The sequence below is a fragment of the Ipomoea nil genome, unplaced genomic scaffold (genome assembly GCF_001879475.1).
Source record: "Ipomoea nil cultivar Tokyo-kokei standard unplaced genomic scaffold, Asagao_1.1 scaffold1474, whole genome shotgun sequence".
Classification (NCBI taxonomy): Eukaryota; Viridiplantae; Streptophyta; class Magnoliopsida; order Solanales; family Convolvulaceae; genus Ipomoea; species Ipomoea nil.
This window is the reverse complement of record NW_017617902.1, coordinates 1,181,396-1,203,722: the sequence shown is the minus strand read 5'-3', so window position 1 is coordinate 1,203,722 and position 22,327 is coordinate 1,181,396. Positions and strand designations below refer to the sequence as shown.

The 22,327-nt window shown below is 34.9% G+C and overlaps 3 protein-coding genes across 3 annotated transcripts; all 3 read right to left on the bottom strand.

Moving 5' to 3' along the window:
• Positions 1 to 2,119: 2,119 nt before the first annotated feature.
• On the bottom strand, positions 2,120 to 6,405 carry LOC109188731 (isovaleryl-CoA dehydrogenase, mitochondrial). Its single transcript, XM_019339350.1, has 15 exons — positions 6,171 to 6,405; positions 5,982 to 6,065; positions 5,815 to 5,872; positions 5,363 to 5,487; positions 5,231 to 5,275; positions 4,803 to 4,851; positions 4,565 to 4,674; positions 3,943 to 4,019; positions 3,598 to 3,648; positions 3,449 to 3,513; positions 3,155 to 3,309; positions 3,013 to 3,053; positions 2,868 to 2,922; positions 2,669 to 2,725; positions 2,120 to 2,466 (listed from the first exon to the last, which is right to left on the bottom strand). The coding sequence occupies exons 1-15, from the start codon at positions 6,285 to 6,287 to the stop codon at positions 2,320 to 2,322; spliced, it is 1,236 nt and encodes a 411-aa protein (XP_019194895.1). The 5' UTR covers positions 6,288 to 6,405; the 3' UTR covers positions 2,120 to 2,319.
• Positions 6,406 to 10,842: 4,437 nt separating this feature from the next.
• LOC109188732 (protein SENESCENCE-ASSOCIATED GENE 21, mitochondrial-like) lies at positions 10,843 to 11,408 on the bottom strand. The gene has a single exon (XM_019339351.1). It carries the CDS (start codon positions 11,286 to 11,288, stop codon positions 10,992 to 10,994), a length of 297 nt encoding a protein of 98 aa, XP_019194896.1. The 5' UTR covers positions 11,289 to 11,408; the 3' UTR covers positions 10,843 to 10,991.
• A 3,813-nt stretch (positions 11,409 to 15,221) lies between these two features.
• LOC109188730 (auxin response factor 4-like) lies at positions 15,222 to 20,723 on the bottom strand. Its single transcript, XM_019339349.1, has 12 exons — positions 19,895 to 20,723; positions 19,752 to 19,808; positions 19,381 to 19,572; positions 19,187 to 19,271; positions 19,005 to 19,095; positions 18,612 to 18,776; positions 17,485 to 17,604; positions 17,326 to 17,401; positions 16,823 to 16,985; positions 15,985 to 16,736; positions 15,711 to 15,901; positions 15,222 to 15,618 (listed from the first exon to the last, which is right to left on the bottom strand). Exons 1-12 carry the CDS (start codon positions 20,219 to 20,221, stop codon positions 15,438 to 15,440), a joined length of 2,400 nt encoding a protein of 799 aa, XP_019194894.1. The 5' UTR covers positions 20,222 to 20,723; the 3' UTR covers positions 15,222 to 15,437.
• Positions 20,724 to 22,327: the final 1,604 nt, after the last annotated feature.

Genomic DNA, 22,327 nt, shown 5'->3' with positions numbered 1-22,327 from the left:
TCTTTAAAGAGCTCGCGACCAATTATCATTCTTCTAATCTCACTAGTGCCTACCCCAATCTCGTAGAGGTTGGCGTCGCGAAGGAAGCACCCAGTCGGGTGCAAATGAGTCAAGGTTTTGTAGGCTCAATTTTTGAACTCAAATGAGTTTACTTTGAGAATCAATTTCTCATTTACTCATTATCCATTTTGAACGTCAAATATATCAATTCTTTCTTCTCACTACGAAGAACCCGAATCCACTTTAATCCAACCCAAATTAGAAGTGAACCCCATATATACTTGTACCACAAAGTAGCCACTCAAAACTATCATTTTAGCTAAAATTTCCAACATATGTATGATTGTACTAGATCCAAGGCAAAAATATTGCAAAATGCACAAGGCATGGTATTTTTTTAATATTATCATCCTTGATGTAATTAGCTTCACTCTTGAAAGCTATTTAGTGTCTTGGTGATAATGAGTATGTAAACTAAGTACCCAATTGGCCGTTTCCTTTGTGATTCCAAACTCAGCGAGAATAGAGCAGACACTAGAGAGATCAGAAGAATGATAGTTGGTCGTGATCTCTTTAAAATGTAATGAACAATGAATTACCATACAACGGTACGAGTTCTTTACGTTATGGCTTGTGGAATCAAACCACCCTTCAATTCTGTTGGTGCTTTTCTGCCCACTAATGGCCTTGCTTGTACCATGACCACAACCCAAGTACACAACCATGGAATGTACTTATGTAGTGTCATGGTGGAATAGCATGGCAAGTTGCCATTTTATTTATTTTTTTCAATTCAACACTTGTAAAAATATTATAGTTATAATATGTGCCATTAAAAAGTAAATTGAAGAGAAAGACCAGTGGTTGAGTTTTTGAGTGCTAAAGAAATAGAGTAAAAGAATTAAGTTAAAAAATATTCAGGGTGTTCGTCAGTTGGTAACCACCCTAACGCATTTAACATGCACATACATATTGCACAATTTTCTCACTTATTTTTTTCCAACTCCAAAAGCAATGCAAGAATTTGAATTTGTAGGAGAAGTTGGTTTATTTCCCTTTCCCTACTCCAAGTCATCTCACATACACTATGCCACACAAGTCATCTCACATACACTATGCCACACAAGAAGAAAACCCAACAAAAACACATTAATAGAAATATTTTAATGTTTATTTTACAATAAAATCAAAGCGCTTATTGTAATTCGAAAACACCCAAAAAAAAAAGGGTATTTATAATCTTGCCAACCTCCACAATAACAACAAAATATCAAGGTCACCTAATTTGAGTATTACTTGGTATGTTTGATGAACGCGAATTTAATTTAAACTTACAGTGAATCGCATCAGGTTCAGCAGAGCACAAAATCAAATATACAACTGCGCACAAACAAATGGGCTTTGTATTAGACGCTGAAACTTTGGTATGAAATTGGGTAAAACGCAGGCCCCCTCTACCACAAATATCAAATATACAACTGCGCACAAACAAATGGGCTTTGTATTAGACGCTGAAACTTTGGTATGAAATTGGGTAAAACGCAGGCCCCCTCTACCACAAATTATGACGTAGACTCCACCTATTAAGTAGACCTTAGATTAACACCCTTCCAAAGTGCAATGGAAGTCATCAACCTAGGCCATGGGCCTTGTTGGTCACCCATTGACCCCGTCCAGGTAAGTATGTTGCCCAATTGCACTCGGCCCATTTTTATAACCTACTGCTCTGCTCCACTGTCTGTGTTCAGCCGATGTGGGAATCCCTTGCGTATGCAAAATTGCAAATGAACCACTTCTTCTTCTGCTGCTCTTTTCTTTTGCTGTTTTTCTTTTGGCATATACAAAATCTAAATTCCTTAGCATATTTATTGCATCCACAAAAGTTAAAATGGTACCAAAATCGATGTATATATGGTAATAAGATGCAACTCTTAAACCAACTTCTCTTCACAAAAATAATTGCAGATCATATGTATGTCTGTCCGCTTTGTTGCTTGGGGTTGTGAGAATGGAAAAGTTTATTCAAAACTTCAGAGGAATAATCTCTCAATATTCAAAGGATTATGTTAAAAGGCTCAAAACAGCAACAGCATATATGCAATTTCAACCAAAGAGGGGATTCACAGGACAAGTTCAAATATAATATGATATTAGTATTATTATTCTTTTGCAATTGTTCATTACAATCAAACAAGGCCTTATTAGTGGGCAGAAAAGCTGCCATTGTGTTAACCTTCAACTCTCAGCAAGACAAAGCTGCTTCAATTCCACTGCGTGAGAAGAACTCGTATCATAACGTGGTAAATGGTAATTCCTCGTTCATTGCTCTTTAAAGAGCTCGCGACCAATTATCATTCTTCTAATCTCGCTAGTGCCTGCCCCAATCTCGTAGAGTTTGGCATCGCGAAGGAAGCGCCCAGTCGGGTACTCGTTTACATACCCATTACCGCCAAGACACTGAATAGCCTGCAAGAATGAAGGCAATTACATTAAGGATGATAATATTCAAATACCATATAGCCTTGTATCCAGTACAATCTAGAGATACAGATTCGAAAAAACAGGCGTAGAACCATAGGCTAGTAAAAGAAGAATTTCGGCAGCATAGGGAAATGCAAACTCTATCGTAAAATTTTAGTGAAAGCTATTGCCAGAATTCTTCGCTCACCTGAAGAGCAACTTGAGTGGCTCTTTCAGCTGCACAGAGTATTACACCTGCACAATCCTGAGAGATTTATAACGTTAGAATCAATGACAAAATCTAGGCCCGACATTGTTTGTTCAACATCTAAATAAAGCAAAGAAGACCACAAAGATTATCCACGAGTGATAATATGTAAACATTAGGCGAAGTGATAACATCCAACCTTTGGATCAACCTTCCCGTTGTCACAGTCTCTGGCAACCGAATAGACATATGATCTGCAATCATGTAAGAAGAAGAGTTAGTATAAGAGCCGTGCATACTAAATAAAAATCGTGAGAGACAAAATTACTAAAGGAAACTTCAACCTTGAGGACTGTAATGCAGTATACATGTCGGCAATTTTGCCCTGCATTAAAAAAAAAAAAAAAAAAAAAAAAAAAAACGGTTGACTTTAATAAGAAGCATGCAACAATGAATAAAATAAGTTTTTGCATCATGTGTTGGAACCTGTATAAATTGATGTTCGCCAATGGCCCTCCCGAATTGCTCTCGTTGACGAACATATGGAAGTACCACATCAAGACATGCTTGCATGATTCCAAGAGGTCCGGAAGCCAGAACAAGTCTTTCCAAATCCAGGCCCGACATCATGACATAAACTCCTGAAGTAGACACGTGAGGCCAAGAAACATTACACTTTATGTTATTGTTTTCCTTGCACATCTATTAAGTTCCCGTGTTCTAAGAAAATGATATTGAAACCTCAAATGCATTGCTTTCTGACATTAAAAGAACAGATACCTTTCCCTTCCTCTCCCAGAACATTTTCTTCCGGAACAAAGCAATTTTCAAACACAAGCTCACACCTACAGGGTAAAAAATACAAGTGTCAGCCCATTTTCCACACAGAGGGTATGGTATATACAGGCTTTGGGATAAGACAAACATACGTATCACTTCCTCTCATCCCAAGTTTGTCTAATTTCTGGGCAGTACTGAAACTGCAAAGAGAAAAAGTTGCAACATGAGCTCTAAGACATGTAAAACTTAACCTTGTTACGCACAGATGCTTCATACTAGAAATAAGCCAAAATGGTCAAAACTGGTATGCAAATTGGTCCCTTAGTTATCATCTCATAATAGTTAGATCAATCCATCAATTGAAAGGGCAAACAATGTACTCCTTGCTTTCTCTCAATTTTCTTTAACTTTAACATGTCAAAATCTAAATTTAGTGGTGTATTTTGGGGGAAAAAAAATCATTTATTTCTTCTGAATCAAGATGAAGTACATACCCTGGCATTCCCTTCTCAATGATAAAAGCTGTGATTCCTTTTGAGCGAGCAGCAATATCTGTTTTTGCATAAACAACCTGACCCAATCTAATTTATCAATGATGGATACCAAAAAATCATTCCTAACCCAAAAAGAATAATAATAAGATAACAACTATACTGGAGTACCATCAATCCTATTGTTCAAGGAAGACTATTATTCATCACATTCACAGAAGAGATATTCCAGAAGAACTACAAAGAGAATGAAGGAAAATAGTAAATTGTTCAGATAAGACCATCAAAAAAGCATATTCTGAACAAGAATTCAGTTACCCGCAGCAGACTAAAGGTCGTCTATTCATACAAACTAAAAAAATGGCAATTGGAGGGGTACCCCCAACAAATGGCTGCATCTTCAAAGATAATACTCCAACAAGGATCAAATCTAGAGATCAAACTACTGCAATGAGATTCCTTTTTTTGTCTGGGCATGCTAATAGGCTATATTATGTTTAAAAAATCCTAAATTTAATATCAGATGGAAATATTTATAGAATAAGAATTTTAGCATCAACTTCAAACCAGTCACAATCTCTCAGATAGTATATAAAGCAAGGAAAGGAATTGTCAGGAATGATACCAGAGCCTGAGCCACAGGACCGTTGGTGCACCACATCTTATTCCCATTCAGAACATAACCCCCATCAACACGATCAGCTCTGCATTTCATGCTAACAACATCTGACCCAGCTGAAATGGGAACCGAATTAATCACAAACCATTAAAAACCCAATGAACTCATAAACCTCTACTAGAAGTTTATAGAGAGAAAGAGAGAGAAAACAACTCTGGAATAAATAAAATTATAGGAAAAGTACCATTGGGTTCACTCATTGCAAGAGCCCCAACATGCTCGCCGCTAATTAGCTTCACCAAATAAAGATAGAGAAAAAAGTTAGCCAGAAAACAAGTAATTTCATATCTAATTGAAACTGAGAAAAACAAAGTAAAGTATTAGCTTAGAAAAAGAAAATTTGACTCATTGCTGAGGGAAAAATCTTGAGAGAACCAATGTGCTATTGCATACAGATTTAAAAAGTGAATTTTGTTTTTATAATATTTATTAAATCTTCTGGTTGCAATGTAGTACTAAATATTGAAATCAAATAAGCATTGTGATACTGAAAGAAGTGTTGGAGTTTACCACCAAGAAACCACCTTTAATTATACATTTATCACATGCATGCATCAACCATACAGGATGAACACAAGACAACCAAAAAGATAAAAATCAAAATTTTGGAACCTTTGGCAAATACTTTTGCTTCTGATCAGGATTTGCATTCCTCACCTACAAAAATCTTAAATATTAGTAAAAGACGAGGGAGGCAGTAATACATATTCCTTTATAAAATAATATTCCGAGAATATTATTTACCAACTGATTAATGCATAGGTTAGAATGGGCACCAAAGGAAAGGCCAACTGATCCAGAGGCACGACTAATTTCTTCCAAAGCTATACAGTGATATATATAGCCAAGGCCAAGGCCTCCATATTCCTCTACAAAAATGCAATAGATTAACTCATACACTTAAAAAATGGAGTACCAAATCTAATCAAAATAAAATCAGGTCTGACAAATATATATGAAACTTTCAACAAATTTGTTTTAAAAAAAAAAATTATTGATAATCAATAACTAATGAAATCATAATTATTAGGCCCCTTTCAACACTGCTTTGTAGATAGCTTATTATGCATAGTGGAGTTGTACCCTTCCCTCCTAGTACCTCTGGCAAAGCTAGAGTTACATCTCTTCCATGCCCAAGGTACCATAAAAATTCCCACGATAAGAATATCATTTAGTGCAATGATGAAATGTTCTACCTGGAGCAGTAATTCCATGGAGATTAAAATCACCCATCAATTTCCATAAATTAACATCCTGAAATATATACATATGAACATCAGCATATAATCACAACAATTTCTTGAAAAATAAAATAAAAAATAGCACCCCAACAAAAAAAAAAAAAAAAAAAATTGTATACAACCTGTGGAAAGTAATTCGTTTTATCGATTTTTTCCGCATGAGGGGCAATATGTTCTTGAGCAAACTGAGAAACACTTTCTTTAAACTGAAACCCAAAAAAAAAAAAAAAAAAAAAAAAAAAAAAAAAACATTAGAGTAATGCTAAAATCAGCAAGAAATTATAGACAAGAGAGGTAGATGCAGAAGAGACCTGTATCTGAGTATCATCGAAGAGTAAAGAAGTAGAGAAAGCAGCAGGGAGCTGATGGCGGGGTCGATTTTTAAATAAAGCAGAGGTTAAGGACCTGGCAGCAAATAACTTGTGCATTTCTTTGAGAATGGCGATGCAGAGCAAAGAGCAGAAGAAAAGCAGGATAGAATGTAGAGTTTGGTGTGAAGGTTCTGACTTCTGAGCTGGAGGATATCTATCATCTATAAGTATGAAGAATTAATATGAATATATATCCGATTCATTGATTGGTGAGTCATCCGATCGTAGACGCAAGCAAAGAAGATATACAATTTTAAATATTAAGGAGACGTTTGGTTCATAGTGCAAGATTGTATTAACTAAGAGCAAATAAGCGCATTTAAAACAAGCCTCACTGGTACCCGGTCACTCTTCTAAGTGAAAAGTGAAAGGTTTGAACCTCACTTTAAGGCAAGTAAGGATAATAAAATTTATTCTCATATTCGCCCCATGGGGATAAAAATTGAGTTAATACCCAAAAGCGTCTTTGACTATAGTAATTTTTCTCAATTTTGTCCTAAACGACTTTGGTGACTTAATGTAGTCCCAGAGTTTTGTGTTTTTACTCAATTTCGTCCCTGACTTTTGTGTTTTTGCTCAATTTAGTCCCTCATTTGTTATTCCGTCCATTTGTTGTTAAATAAATAAAAAATTCAGTAATTTTAATATTGACATCTCTTTATTCATAGACATGTGAAGTGCGAAATGCCTCTTTTTTTTACGAATTACTCCCAGAATCACTTCTAAAGCTGCGAATATAAAATTTGATTCGTAAGTCTGAGAGTAACTCTGGGTGTAATTCGTGTAAGAAAGAGAGATATCTCACTTCGCAGGTTGAAAGTAAAGAGAGGTCAATATTGATATTATTGAATTGTCTTTTTATTTAACACCAATTTGACGGAATAACAAACGGAGGACTAAATTGAGCGAAACACAAAAGTCTGAGACTATATTAGGTCACCAAAGTCGTTTAGGACGAAATTGAGAAAAACCACTATAGTTGAGGACAATTTTGGGTATTAACTCAATAAAAATTTTATTACTGCAATTTATAATAAATATTACATTTGCTTCCAACTTCAACATTAATGTATAAAATCTTAACCACTAGCACCAAAACATTAGTGTATAAAATCTTAGCCACTAGCACCAAAAAATAATTAGAAGTTGTAATATTAGTGAGTTAGGACATTCCCTTACTACCCAAAAATCTATATAATACTTCAAGTTTAATGTTCCAAATCTTCATGAATTATATTAGTGCTTCAAATCCTCGACTTAATACAAAAAAGTAATTATAGACTTCAACACGAGAATAACACTATATATATATATATATATATATATATATATATATATATATATATATATATATATATATATATATATCTGTGTGTGTGTGTGTGCGGGGCGGGGATACCTCTCCCCGCACTCACCCCCATACCCGCACGGGTTTAAAACTTTTTCCCCATACTCGCACCCATTACCCAAATTGTGCGGGTATTTTATTGCCCATTGAGGCGGGGATGCGGGTAACCCGTTGAGTGCGGATAGAATTGTCATTCCTACATGTGACCAACTAAGACTGATTTTTATATTAATGGGAAATGTGGATTTTTTGTGGTTTATCCTCCTGCAAAATTAGGTTTTTAAGTAGGCCCCATAATTAACCCAAAAACCTCACTAACGAGATTGCTCTAAACAATTATCTCTTGAAAGATAATGTAAAATTTTGAGAATGTAATATTCCTTCCGTCTCATTTTATGTGTTTAGTTCAGTTATCGAAACTTGATTGAAGTTACTTTTGATTCAATTTTACATAATATTAAGTTTAGTATTAGTATACAAAATTTATATATTTAGAAACTACACTAAAAGTACTATTAAATACAGAAAAAAAAATCGCAAAAAAATACTAAAGAAAGTTTGACCAATTAATAGTAAGGCCATCTCCAACCCACGCAACACCAAAACACCCAATTTCTCCACCAAATGTCACATCAGAAGGAATATTCTCAGCATATTCTCATACCAAATTTTATTCATCTCCAACCCATTTACACCAAAACACCAAACTTTTACACTAAAATAATTTAATTTTTCAATTATTAGTTTGAATTTAATTAGTTTAATATAAATTAATTCGAACTTAATTAGTTTAATATAAAATATAACTTGTGATATAAATAATAATTTTTATTAACATTAATTTTTTTATAACATTAATTATTTAAAAAAAAACAAATTTAACAATATTTTTGAAAATTTAATTTATTCCACAATAATAATATAGCATACAACATCTAGTACATTTAATTATCGGAATTACTAAATCGTTCCCACAAATCGTGAATTTGATAAATATTTTGATAATTTGGGAGGAAGTGGGAGTGGACTAGAAAATTATTTATTTTATTTTATTTTTCAAAATTGTGTTGTATTTTCTAATATCAATATTATGTCGTATGTATTTTAATTTTTATTATGTTCTAGGTTTGATGTATTTGAAATTTTAATTAATATATATTCAATATTAGTCTCGTTTCGATCGTCTCAATGAGATTTTTAAAATGGTATAATTTATATTTAATAATACAAACTTTAAATATAAGTATTTAAAAAAAAATAAAAAATTACATATAAAACAAATAAAGGATACATTTGAAATCATAAAAAGAAGGAAGGGCAAAATGATAACTTTTCTCCCTATATTACATTTGCCGCGGATGAATAGTGCCCCGCCATATATGGCGTGGCACTGTTCATTTAACGCCAAAAGCATTGGCGTTATGCCGCGATGCCATCTTCCTTGGAACCGTCTAATTTGCATATTTAGTGTTTTTGCTGACATAATTTTTCGTTTTGCAGCCACTTTGGAGTTGCTCTAAGTAAGACAAATAAAATGGGACGGTATTACTTTGAATATTATTTAGTTTGGGTTGTACGAATAATTGTTTAATTAATAGTTATCAATTTACTGTACTAAAAAAATATAGATCAATGCTATAATGTCATCAATAATGTGTGTGTATATCAATGATTAATTATTAATAAATATATAAATATACACACATGTATATTTTTTATTATATAAATATATATTTCTTTTATATATGTTGTTATTGTTATATAAAGATAAGGATTAGTTAACAAGGGTAAAGTTGAGGGGGCAAGTGCGGTTGTGCGGTGAAAGGAGAACCATTGATTTTGCTTAAATCAACGTTTAGATTACCAAAATTAAATAAAAAACACTGAGGTATTTTGGCAATTTTTTACATTTAGGTCAAATGTAAGGTACATGATTTTTGTGAATAAGGTGCGTGAGTTTTGTATATTAGGTGTGTGAGTTTGTGCTTAAGGTGCGTGAGTTGTGTACTTAATGGTAGAAGTTGTTAAAACTTAAGGTGCGTGAGTTTTATGCTTAAGGTGCGTGGATTTGTGCTTAATGTGAGTAGTTGCTAAAACTTAGGTGCGTGAGTTTCCTTCTTAATGTGCGTTGTTTTCATCTTAAGGTGCGTGATTTGTATGCTTAATGTGCGTCAGTTATGTGAAACTTAAATTGAACTATTTTTAAAACTTTAGGTGCGTGATTTGTGTTCTTAAGGTGCTTTGTTATGTGCTTAAGGTGCGTGGTTGGTGTTCTTAAGGTGCGTGATTTGTGTTCTTAAGGTGTTTTGTTTGTGTGCTTAATGTGCGTGTGTTGTGTACTTAAAGTGCGTCAGTTTAATGCTTAATGTGCGTCCAACTGCAGAACCGCACGGGAAGCTATTCCCGCACCTGATCCCTTCCATATATATATATATATATATATATATATATATATATATATATATATATATATATATATATATATACACACACACACACACACAAAAATATAATAAGAGCCAATAATGTTAGGCCCTTAACTGGAACAAAAAAATATTGGCGTAATTGTTTCTTAAAATGAATGGTTCATATTATTTTAATTTTAGTATTTTTTAATGATTTTCCTTATTTACCCTCTATTATATTATTTTCTTCCATTAAATAACCCTAAATTCCATTAGTATAAAATTTAATAACGGAATATTTCGTTAACTATTTATTATTTCTTTACTTAATCATTAATTTCTATAAGAAAGGTCTTAGGTTCGAACTCCATCCTAATTAAAGTTGGCATAAACATATACTACGAATATGTTAAAATGTTTTAAAATTTTATAATAATATAAAATTTAACATAAACTTTGGTCAAATAATTGACAAATTATTGTGTGGACCATAACAAAAAGTACATTTTTAATATACTAAATATACATTATTTGTGTACTGAGTGTACATTATGTTATATAATCTACACTCAGTACACAAATAATGTACATCCCCTGAATACAATATACACTTTTAATATACTAAAAATACATTATTTTTATACTGAATGTACATTATTTTACAGTATACAAAATATGGTCCACACAATAATGATTGCAAATAATTAGCTCAACTAAATACATAACATTCAAAGTTTAGCATCAAAGATTATAAATTAGGAACTTTAAAAATCATTTGATTTTTTTTTTCCATTAAAAAAAACAAATTTAGGTTTTTTTTTCGTTTAATTAATCTTATTTTGATTATTTAGAACAAAACTTTTTTTTTTTTTTTTGAAAAAGAAACACAAATTCATTCTATTCTTTCCCGGAACCAGTATATGTCTGGGCGGGGTTGCTAGTATAGGAAGCAAACATCATATCAGCGGAACAACATAGTATTAGGAAAGTAGTAAAGATTGATGTGGTTTAATGTTGTCTAGTGGTATTCTTCAAGAGCATCTGACGCAGCTCGGCAGCGTCGACCTCGTTAACGTGGCTCTCCGGTCTGTAGTATCCGGTGACGGGATCCGGAATCCAGGAGGTGGCGCTCTTCCCCGATTCATCTCCTCCTTTCTTCAGCATCGTGTTGCTCCTCCCTGCTACACCGGAAACAGACCCCTGCGCCGCCACCGCCGCCGCCGTATAGCTCCTGGTAGCGGAAACAGAGACTCTGTCCAGCACGAAAGCAGAGACGAACTTGGCGTTGGAGATAGAACGAGCCATCTGATCCCCCGGAGAATTGACGGTGGTGAAAGTAACGCTGCCGCGGCGGAAGGCTTAGCTTTGGTTTTACTCTCCCCCGCTGCGGCGAGACGAAACCTGCTGTCTCTTTAGTTTAGTCTCTAATATTTCAATTATGCTTTTGCATTATTGGATTGATTTAGGTCATTATGGTATTAATATTTCTTGTATGTATTTTTATAATGGTACAATTGTACATTATTTTACAAATATTATACTATTATTTTTTTATCTACAATTGTTCTTATATAATTGTCAAACCTGCGCAAAAAACTACAAAGTTGTTGATCATAAATACAATTACACCTGGACTTTAAAACGGTATGACCATTTTTCAAAGAATTGACAATATTGACATCGCATTGACTCCAATTGAACAAGTTTACACATCAGAATTTTATCAATGCATGAAAACTTTTAAAGAAATTTGTAAGTTAATTTTTACTATAACCATATATTTGAATTATTTATTATCATCCTCTATTGACAGCAATTGCAATTGTCATTGAAAAACTCTCAAAACAATTTGTTTCAACGACGAATGGAAATTAAAAAAAAATAAATGATTTTATTATTGTTGATAAAAAGTATGTAAGCCACTTTATTACTCTTATTAAATTAAATAAATTAGTAGCTACCACAAAATATAATACATATGCATTATTTAATTAATTTAGAACTATATGTCTATAATGTCTTTATTTAAAAAAATTATTCATTATAAAAAAATTAAAAAGAGATATAATTTCATTAGTTATATTATCTTTATTTTCTACCATTCAAAGATTCATTACCTTCAAATTTATTAATTTATTATATTCACTACATTGTTTATTGTCTCTTTTTACATTATCTTGTAATTAAATATCAAAGTTATAATACGAAATATGTTATATATATTTATTTACCAAGTATTTTATACAAATATAATAAATAGCCTTAAGATCCTCAAATGCCTTCAAAAGACTTCAAGATCTTCAAAACAATCAATTCTGCAAAGCTCCAAAGTATCTGCAATGGATTCAAGTCGCCTTAAGATCCTCAAACGCCTTCAAAAGACTTCAAGATCATCGAAACAATCAATTCTGCAAAGCTCCAAAGTACCTGCAATGGATTCAAATTGCCTGCAAAATATTCAAAAGATGCCTTCAAATCTTCAAGCGTTCTTCAATGCCTCCAATCTCTTCAAATGCTCTCAACTCCTCAAGTCTTCAAGTTGTGTTTTGAAATGTCAAATGAATGGCCTATTTATAATTGTAGGCCTAAATAAAATCCTTCAACAAACTCTCATTTTAATTAATTAATTATTCTAGAAAATGAACCTGGCCCAGAATCAAGTATAATCTAATTCAAATTCAAATTAAATTATAATTATCTAATTCAAATATAATAAAAGTATATTATATTTAAATTATAATTATATTCAAATTCAAATATGAAGTGCGTTTGGACCAATTAATTAATTAATTCAATGGCCCAAATCAAATTTAATTGGGCTAATTAAATTAAATTAAATTGACTTATATGATCCAATTAATTAAATTGGCACAATCATCAATCTCAACATTGGCCTAATAACAATTTTATCCGTCTATTTATCGAGTTCAAATTTTCTGTGTCTACACTCGGCAATTTATATCCTACACCACGGCGCGCGTTGCACTATGCGCCCAGATGCAAAACGACGTCGTTTTAATTATTTTATTTTTTTTTGAAATTTCCTACCCCAGTGAATGGCAGTAGTCTTTCTTTAAAAAAAAAAAACCCGCTGTTCAAGAATGTACATAATATTATACTAGAATACACATAATGTTATACATGAATGTACATAATTATATAACAAAATATACATACTCTTTTTAAAAGATAATACACATAATCTAACATAATACATAATAAACATAAACTTTTAACATAATACACATCAACTCTTAACATAATACACACAAATTTTCTGATTCGGATGTACATAATTGTATAAAAAGAATGTACATAATTGTATAAAAAGAATGTACATAATTGTATAAAAAATACACAACTGTATGAACCAATACGCATAACGTTGTGAACAAATACACATAACGTTGTGAACAAATACACATAATCTCAGCAACTTCCTACCGCGCCTCCCAACACTACCCCAAAACGACGTCGTTTTGGGAGGCGCACGGCACACAGTGCTATGTGCGCCGTGGTGTAGGATATAACGATTGGTCTACACTCATCTACAGTAAAATTTGCAAACAAATAGGGTTACAGAGAGACAAAACGCATAAGCCAAAATTTCCTCATTTAGTTGGGCTATATACTACAAATAAACAAAAAAAAAAAAAACAAAAAAAAGGCTTTTCACGAAGCCCAATTTTTGGTCTACGATTGGGTAGGGGCCGCGCGAACGCAGGTCCCCTCTATCACAAATTATGACATAGGCTCCACCTATAAGGTAGACCTTAGGTTAACACCCTTCCAAAGTGCAATGGAAGTCATCAACCTAGGCCATGGGCCTTGTTGATCGCCCATTGACCCCGTCCAGGTAAGTATGGAGCTCAAAAGCACTCGGTCCATTTTTATAACTCACCAGTCCTGTCCCTCCTTTGTATTCTGGCAATGTGGGAATCTCTCAAGTCTGCTCCTTTCTTTTGCTGCTTCTTTTACAAAACCTAAACTTAAGAGATGTATAGTAGTAATAGGATACTCTTAAACGAACTTCTCTTTGTACATAATCGCAGATCATATTTATGCATGTTTACTCTGTTGCTTGGGGTTGTAACAATGGAAGGGTTGATTCTAACTCATTATCTCAAAAATTTATTTTGGAAGGGTTGATTCTTAGACTCATTATCTCAAAAATTCTGGTATTTGTAAGATGATATAGATGTATGAAAAATGCTTTTTTAATTATGTGCTTATGCAAGCTTGCAATCTTAATTTATTTATTATTTTACTAATATTTTGTTATTATAATAATAATAATAATAATAATAATAATAATAATAATGTGAAAATGTAACAATTTGTTATTGCAAAAATAATTGCCAAGAATACCGTGCATAATGTAGGCATGTAGCTGCACAATTTGACTTCCAATACATATCTAATCTACTAAATCTAGAGAAGAAAAAATGAGACCACAAAAAATAAAGTTAAATGCCTACAAGATAATGAATAGGCTTCTAGTACAACAAACAGAGAGCCCAATGGAGCCTGAGGCCCAGTAAAGAATTGGGCAAACAAAAAATGGGCTCTGTAAAAGTCGACCAAAGTTTGGTATAAAATTGGGCAGGGGCCGCGCGAACGCAGGCCCCCTCTATCACAAATTATGACGTAGGCTCCACCTATAAGGTAGACCTTAAGTTAACACCCTTCCAAAGTGCAATGGAAGTCATCAACCTAGGCCATGGGCCTTATTGATCGCCCATTGACCCCGTCCAGGTAAGTATGTTATAGAATAGCACTTGGCCCTATTTTATAACCCACCACTCCTCTCCCCCTTTTGTGTTCTGCCGATGTGGGAATCTCATATGTAAACTGCTTCTTCTCCTGCTCTTTTCTTCATATTCATTTCTTCCTTTTGTGTCTTTTCTTTTGCTGCTTTTCTTACTCAGATTACAAAATCTAAATTCCTCAACATTTCTATTGCATAAAAAAGTTAAAAATGGTTCCAAAAATTGATGCACCTAAGAGATGTTTAGTACTAGGATGCAACTCTTGAACCAATTTCTCCTCAGACATAATTGCAGATTCTCCATGTATGTCTGTTCTGTTGCTTGGGGTTGTGAGAATAGAAAGGTTGATTCAATGCTTCAGAGGAATAATCTTTCAATATTTAACAGTGTAAATCTCAGGTTTTGATTTGGGCATGTTAAGGCTCAAGAGAGCAACAACATATGAAATTTCAACCCAGCATACAACTGGTAAAAATGGAAATCTTCCAAAGAAGGGATTCATAGGACAAGCTTTTTTAGTGGCATTCTCATAGTACAGTACCATAAGACCACACATGTTACACAGTCATAAACAGTTTCCTCCAACACATAATTGTCACATGGAGTAAGCAATTATTGAGCACACAACTTCAGTATAATAGAGCATTACAGCATAATAGAGCGAGCATGAAATGGGAAGCAAATCCTAAAAGATGAGTGTTGGAGAAGAATCAGGCTGGCCGACCGAAGAGGACTTGGATGCATCCGTGACTGGCGGCGCCTCCTCCAAACAACTCTGGGTGTCGTCACTCATCCCTCCTACCGTCATTTTCTCCACCTCTTCTTGGGTGTATATGTGGATTTTGGAGACTACTTCACAGAACTCGCTAGAAAAGGGCAGAAAAATCAGAACCAGCAAGCTATGCATTTGTCAACAAGTCATCGGGAATAAAGATCAGAGAGAGAGAGAGAGACTTACTGCCATGGATCATCTCCCACGACCATCATGTCATTCTCACTATCGGTGTACAAGACTCTCCAGCCTTTATTTGGATCCCTTAGGAGGTCTTCCATGCCAAAAAGCTTCTCCAGCTCAACCAGCAGGTCATCATAGCCGTTGAGTCTCGAGAGATCTATAGCTCTTCCTACCAAGCTTCCTTGTTTGTGAACCTTCAGCCATAGATCACATGTCAAAAAGAGAGCCCACACCAAAAACCTCATTTTAATGCTCCATCAGCCGTTATTGAAGTTACCTTTGTGCAGCTCCTCTTACCACAACTTTGTGAGCTTGGGGTGGACGGCTCGTTGGTCAAAGAAAAGCCAAATAGTTTGCAGGGTGCTGCTGTTCCATTCAAAGGCTCGATTTTCTCATTCGTGAAGTGCGTCTCTGGAGTAGGCAGTTTGGGTCCTTTCTCGAGAGGGCTCTGCTCGTTTGCGTAATTTTGAACTATACGTTCTTCCCTCGTTGCTCCACCACCTTGGATGGAGATTGGCTTTAATACATGACTTTCTATTTGGTAATTAGTGATGCATGGAAGCATTACGGGATCTTGGTTAGCTCTATAGATCCCATTGTAAGGTAACAACACCTTCCTCGCCCCTTCAGAACCGAGAGGGTAGAAGTTGTTTTTGGGGGGGGCCTGGCATGCTTGGAAAATATTGCAACCAAGATCGGGTTTAGCCCAGGCACCGAGATTTATATCACTTTTCATGGTTAGGGATCTGAAAGAGCAAATTTCTTGACCTTGCAAGACCTTTGGAAACCTATTGGATTCCAGAAAGCCTGTGTAAATGGCTGGGGGCTGAGTTCTCACAAATTCGCTGCCAATTTGCGACTTTCCTATGCCAGTTGTTGGCCCGAGATTCTGATGCCGCCCAAAATCCTTCTGGCACCTAGTTTTCTCACCACTTCCCATAAGAGGTGATAGTAAATGTAAATTTTCTTGACCTTGCAAGACCTTAGAGGATCTTACAGACTCCTCAAAGTCCAATAGAGCACCACTTCCTGCAAAACGTTTTCTTTTTCTGTTTCTTTTAGAACATACAGAAAAATAAAATAAAAAATTTATTCATGACAACATATATTAATACCAGAAAAATGGCTTTCATGTGGCAGTGCCTGCTGACTGGTACGCAACTTCTTCATTCTTGGAGATGACTGGATGCTCAGCGGTGGAAAAGGAACTGAAGAGTCTATTTCCCAAGGAGAAACTCTTTCTTGATGATTACTCATAAAATCATCATCCCACATAACCTGTTACAGTTGACAGAGACACGTGTCATAAAGGTAACTAACTAAAAGAACATGGTTGTCACTTGAACTTGATAGGATAAAGTTTGATCAAGCCAAGCTGATTCGACCATTTATACTTGTTGAAAATAAATAACGTGTAATTCATCATCACTTTGACTGTGTCATCTCGTGTTTTCATTTGATTTCTTATAATAACGTGCTGTCTAGCATTTAAGATTTACAATCGCTGTTTAGTTTAGTCAGAAGATTCTCAAGTTAAAATATGAAGTATAAGGAAAAAGACCAACAAACGGGCACCTATGATTATGAAAGAGAATCATATCGAAAAATATTAGCATACCATCAAGCATCTCCACTTTGAACCGGGCCATCTATATGGATCCAAATCACCTACTCCAGTCACAACACCACTGAACCTGCAAAAGAAAAAACTGTCTCTATTAAACGAAAATATGTTGAATGGCAAGAAGTCGTTGCATTAACTGAAATGTTAGAGCACCTTCTGTCAGGAGAATCATCCATGTTGAATCTCATTTTAAATCGTGTTCCAATGGGTATCCGGTTGTTGATGCTTTTTACATATTTTTGGTAGGGGACGATGAAATCAGCATGACTTGCCCTGCATTGCAAAGTGTGCAAATGAAATCAGCACGACTCAACCTAATGGACAATTTGGATGCGCAAAGTTGAAATGTTCAGGTTCTGTCTGAGAATCCCCACTATTTAGTTTTGTACTTTTACAATTTGAGTATAACTGGGGGACCACATGAACACATGCAGATATATATATATATATATATACTAGTAATTGTCCCGTGCGATGCACGGACTATTATTAATTTAACAAATTTACTAATTAAATTTTGACATCCTCTGAATTAGCAAAGAAAGTAATGGTTAATGCTTGATCAGTGATGGAAACAAATTCAATTTGAATGGCGGCCTATTGGCCTTCTTGGTTTGAGCTGGTCAGCTATGGGCAACCTAGGCTGATTTTACCTCCTTGTGGTCCTTTGCCAGCAAGGATCACAAAGCGGGGTTTACACTCTCGATTCTACTAAAACTTTCTAATAGTCTTTCCATCATTCTCACTACTAACCAAACCGACTTAGATCAACAAACCTGTTATTAAGAGGTCCGTATGGGTGGAGGGACTAAACTATTTGATATACATTCGTAAGTGGTCCCTCGAAGGGCTCAGGCTAGTATAGCAAGTCTTACAAACTGACACAACCATTAGCTGATGCAGCAGATGAGTTAATAGCATTCTAGGGTTTGCTGTGTGTTCTTCTCAACCATAACAATCCAAAATCAACCTTATAATAAAATAAGATATCTACTGCTGTATGATCCCATCATTATCACAAACTGACACAACCATTAGCTGTAATACGAGACAAATATAATGATGTGTCACATCACCTAATTTACCATACACATTAAAAACATCTGTAAACCATCACAACTCAACTCTCTCCGGATCAGAAGCTAGGAAAACCCGTTTTATTTTGCTTTATTTTTGAAATTTTTGGATAGTTGTGTACTTGTAAAGTTCAATGAATAAACAAACAAGTAAAGAGTATCCGCGGCCATGATGATAGTAAAAGGCAAATGTGAGAGTCGTACCTTGGGCTATAGAAGACGTTAAATGTGGTCTTGCAAGATAGAGCGTTTGTCACTGCAGAAAGCACACTGGAATACGAAGTTTGATTCTTTATGATTGAGTCAGGCAACCCGTGTCTAGGCCTAGCAGCTCTTCTTATTCCCAGTCTGAGATCTCCCCCTTCTCCCCTACAAGAAACCATCTTTTTAAGTTGAAAGTTTTGCCAAGATACTATTAAAATCTTTCTACATTACCATCTTCTCGGTGGATTTTATGCTCTTCATTATTATGAGCATGAATGCAGAAGCATTTCTGGAACTTGAATCATGGATTTCACTTCCTAAGGTCCTATTTTCACCTTAAAATCACAAAATGGTTCCACTCTTAGGTGCCTCGAGACAAAATTTATATTATACCTTAAAAAGAGAACTGCGTCCCCCGATGCTAGATTCTTTTGGCTCACAAAAATACTCCATCCGGTGGTGAGCAAATGCCGCCTTGGCTGGCCTAATAAAAGAAGCACCAAGCTAAGCCTTTCACATTCCATATTGAACAACGTTTTAAAGAAATAATGGAGGCTTTCACATTCCTTCCATACCTCTATATATGTGTCGAAATTTCCATTCCACTCCATGCAGGTCTCTTGCAAGCAGCTCCTGAAATGGCCTCTGCTCTTTGTAATCCTAGAATTGTAATGCAACAAATAAAACATTGATAAGAAAATTTGATCTCCTTCAATTCCTTGCACTAAAAAGAAATAATGTTATTATAGCCCAGAAGGGAGAGTGGCACCAAAGGTGGGAAACAATCTTCAGCAGCTCTACGAGGAACCGAAAATCCTCCATGGGTACTGGTGTCAGAAGCAGTAAGGGTTTTGCAGAACATATGGGAGGTTGATTTTGTAGGGGCAGTTGCAGTTCCACCCCCCTCCTCATCCATCCCCAAATCCTCTGCCTCTTTCCCCTCCAAACTCATACCCACTGGCTGTACACATTACACAACACACTAAATCAAACTGGATTTTTCATTTCTTGGAAGAAAATGATACAAGAATGCTCCACATTCCACAAAATAGAAAAACCACCCAATTTAAGATAAAATACTAAATGCATATCACCAACTCAACATAGGATTGCTCAGAACAAGATCAAGTCAAGTCATACCTCTGATATAGGGAGAAGAGTGAGCTGTGTGTAGACATCATCATTTTCCTTATTGGCCTATAGTTTCAAGAAATCACAGACACCAATTTGTGAATAAAAACACCCCAACCAAAAGAAAAGAAAAGAAAAGCACAAAGCATTACAAGAAGTTGAACATCCTCTACTCTGCAGAAGATCTGGGGCTGAAGGCCAAGTGTTGGGAGGTCAGTCTCCAATGGTGGAAAGGGTGAAGCAGAAGCAGCCTGTTCCAAGTGGCCTTGAGGGAAATAGACCACCACATTCCCCTTCTTGGGCAAGCAGGTGAGAGGGCCAGCACAGGCATGCCAGAGCTCCAAGTAGATTGAAGATGCATTTGAAGAGTTATAAAGGCCCACCCCTTCTTCACATTCTGCATAACACCATGAACCATTCTTCTTCTCCTCCTCCTCCTCCTCACCACCCCTCACTTCATGGTTCAGATCAATTTCCATTAACAATTGAACACCCCCCTAGTGAGGTGCACAGTTTTTCTCTCAATATAGCATCCGAAGCATCAACCAACCAATCCACTCAAGAAATAACACCAAAAAGCTTGAGAAACAGTGAAAAACAAATTACTAGTACTGAAAAGTTTGGGGGAAAAGCAATCAAGTGGCTACCAAAATGCTAATAGGAAATTGGGAAATGAAGTCAATATAAAAAGGGGGTGTCTTTAAAGCAAGAACAGAAGGTGATAAGAGGGGTGTGGAAATACTAGAATACTAGTAGAAAATTAGAGAAACAATGAGAATTTGTAGTCATGGTTTGCCAAGAAGCTGGCTAAAAGATGGGAAAGGCAATAGAAAAACAAGTGTCAAATAATATAACGAGAAATTCAATGTACGATTCCTCCCCCATTTGCAGTTCTGAGAAGGGGGAGCAGAAGAAACAGCAGACATAGACAATTGCTAAGGAAGCACAGAAGCAAAAGGCAAAAAAAGCCAATGTGCTTGTGCCCTTTTGGATTCGTTTCTTTCTTCCCTTTTATTTTTTTTTTTATTTTTATTTTTTCTGTTTTGTATATTTTTGTATGTATGTATTTGTTCTTGAATGTGTGAGATTGAGACCCTTGGTGTGTGAGTGGAGGGGACAGGTTAAAGACAATGCATAACCCACACCTTCTAATCCCCATACTCCATCCTTTTGCTTTGTACCAACTCTCTCCTTTCTTTCACTTAAATAAAGAGTTAATACCCAAAATCGTCCTCGACTATAGTGATTTTTCTCAATTTCGTCCTAAACGACTTTGGTGACCTAATATCGTCCCAGACTTTTGTGTTTCGCTCAATTTAGTCCCAGACTTTTGTATTTTTGCTCAATTTAGTCCCTCATTTGTTATTCTGTCCATTTGGTATTAAATAAATAGACAATTCAGTAATTTTAATATTGGCATCTCTTTACTCATAGACATGTGAACTGCGAAATTCCTTTTTTTTTACGAATTACTCCCAGAATTACTCTTAAAACTGCGAATATAAAATTTGATTTGCAGGTCCGGGAGTAATTCTGGGTGTAATTCGTACAAGAAAGAGGAATTTCGCACTTCACAAGTTGAAAGTAAAGAGAGATCAATATTGACATTATTGAATTGTCACTTTATTTAACACTAATTTGACGGAATAATAAATGGGGGACTAAATTGAGCGAAACACAAAAGTCTGGGACGATATTAGGTCACCAAAGTCGTTTAGGACGAAATTGAGAAAAATCACTATAGTCGAGGACGATTTTGGGTATTAACTCCTTAAATAAATAACCACACATAATGACCCCCATTTATCCATTTAAATATAATAATTTTTTTAAGTTACCTCGAAATGATATAGTGGTAAAGCATGATTCTGGTTGAGCTCGTCGCAATAAATCTTCTTAATATAATTTATTTCTCGTGTGATTTTAGAATTATTACATATGAGCGAGATTTGCTCAACCATATTTTGTGATAGCTCCGGATTTACTCAACCTTATATATATATATATATATATATATATATATATATATATATATATAGGGAGTGGTTCTGGTGCGAAGAAGGCCGTAGGTGAAACATGCTAATAAATATCAGCCTTTGATCAAGTCCTTTAAGAAAAAAAAATTTGTCATTGCACCTATGGTCGTCAACTATGTGATATGGAAGGCACAACAATGAGTACGGGAAGATAAAAATGTACACGAGAAGGCACAAAGATATAAAACAATTATTGAAAAAGACTAAATTTAATATAGGATCTCAACACAAACCATAAATGACCATAAATAATAAACAAGCAAACAAGATACAACTCAAATTAGTAATTAGTGATCAATATTAACTTATTTTTTTTAAAAAATAAAAATAAAAATCTGCCACCTCTGGAAGGCTCAACAATGTGCTTTAAAAAACTCAACAATGTGTAGTCAAGGTAAAATAATATGCACTTCGAAGGCACAACAATATTATACTATCTTTGTTCTATTTTTTTGTGCCAAGTTATAATAAGAATTGACTCAAGTTATTTACAATTTAATATTTTGTAATATTTAATTTCATGTTAGTATACAAAATGACGTACTATAA

What these genes read in the sequence shown, in the direction of transcription:
- LOC109188731 (XM_019339350.1), bottom strand. Translation starts at nt 6,287, where the DNA reads ATGCACAAGTTATTTGCTGCCAGGTCCTTAACCTCTGCTTTATTTAAA. An exon ending in CCATGGAATTACTGCTCCAG is followed by an intron (nt 5,488 to 5,814) that starts GTAGAACATTTC and finishes GCATTTTTGTAG; the next exon opens with AGGAATATGGAGGCCTTGGC. An exon ending in TCTGGGAGAGGAAGGGAAAG is followed by an intron (nt 3,310 to 3,448) that starts GTATCTGTTCTT and finishes TGTCTACTTCAG; the next exon opens with GAGTTTATGTCATGATGTCG.
- LOC109188732 (XM_019339351.1), bottom strand. Translation starts at nt 11,288, where the DNA reads ATGGCTCGTTCTATCTCCAACGCCAAGTTCGTCTCTGCTTTCGTGCTG.
- LOC109188730 (XM_019339349.1), bottom strand. Translation starts at nt 20,221, where the DNA reads ATGGAAATTGATCTGAACCATGAAGTGAGGGGTGGTGAGGAGGAGGAG. An exon ending in AAGATTGTTTCCCACCTTTG is followed by an intron (nt 19,272 to 19,380) that starts GTGCCACTCTCC and finishes TTACAATTCTAG; the next exon opens with GATTACAAAGAGCAGAGGCC. An exon ending in GTGGGAGATGATCCATGGCA is followed by an intron (nt 15,619 to 15,710) that starts GTAAGTCTCTCT and finishes GCCCTTTTCTAG; the next exon opens with CGAGTTCTGTGAAGTAGTCT.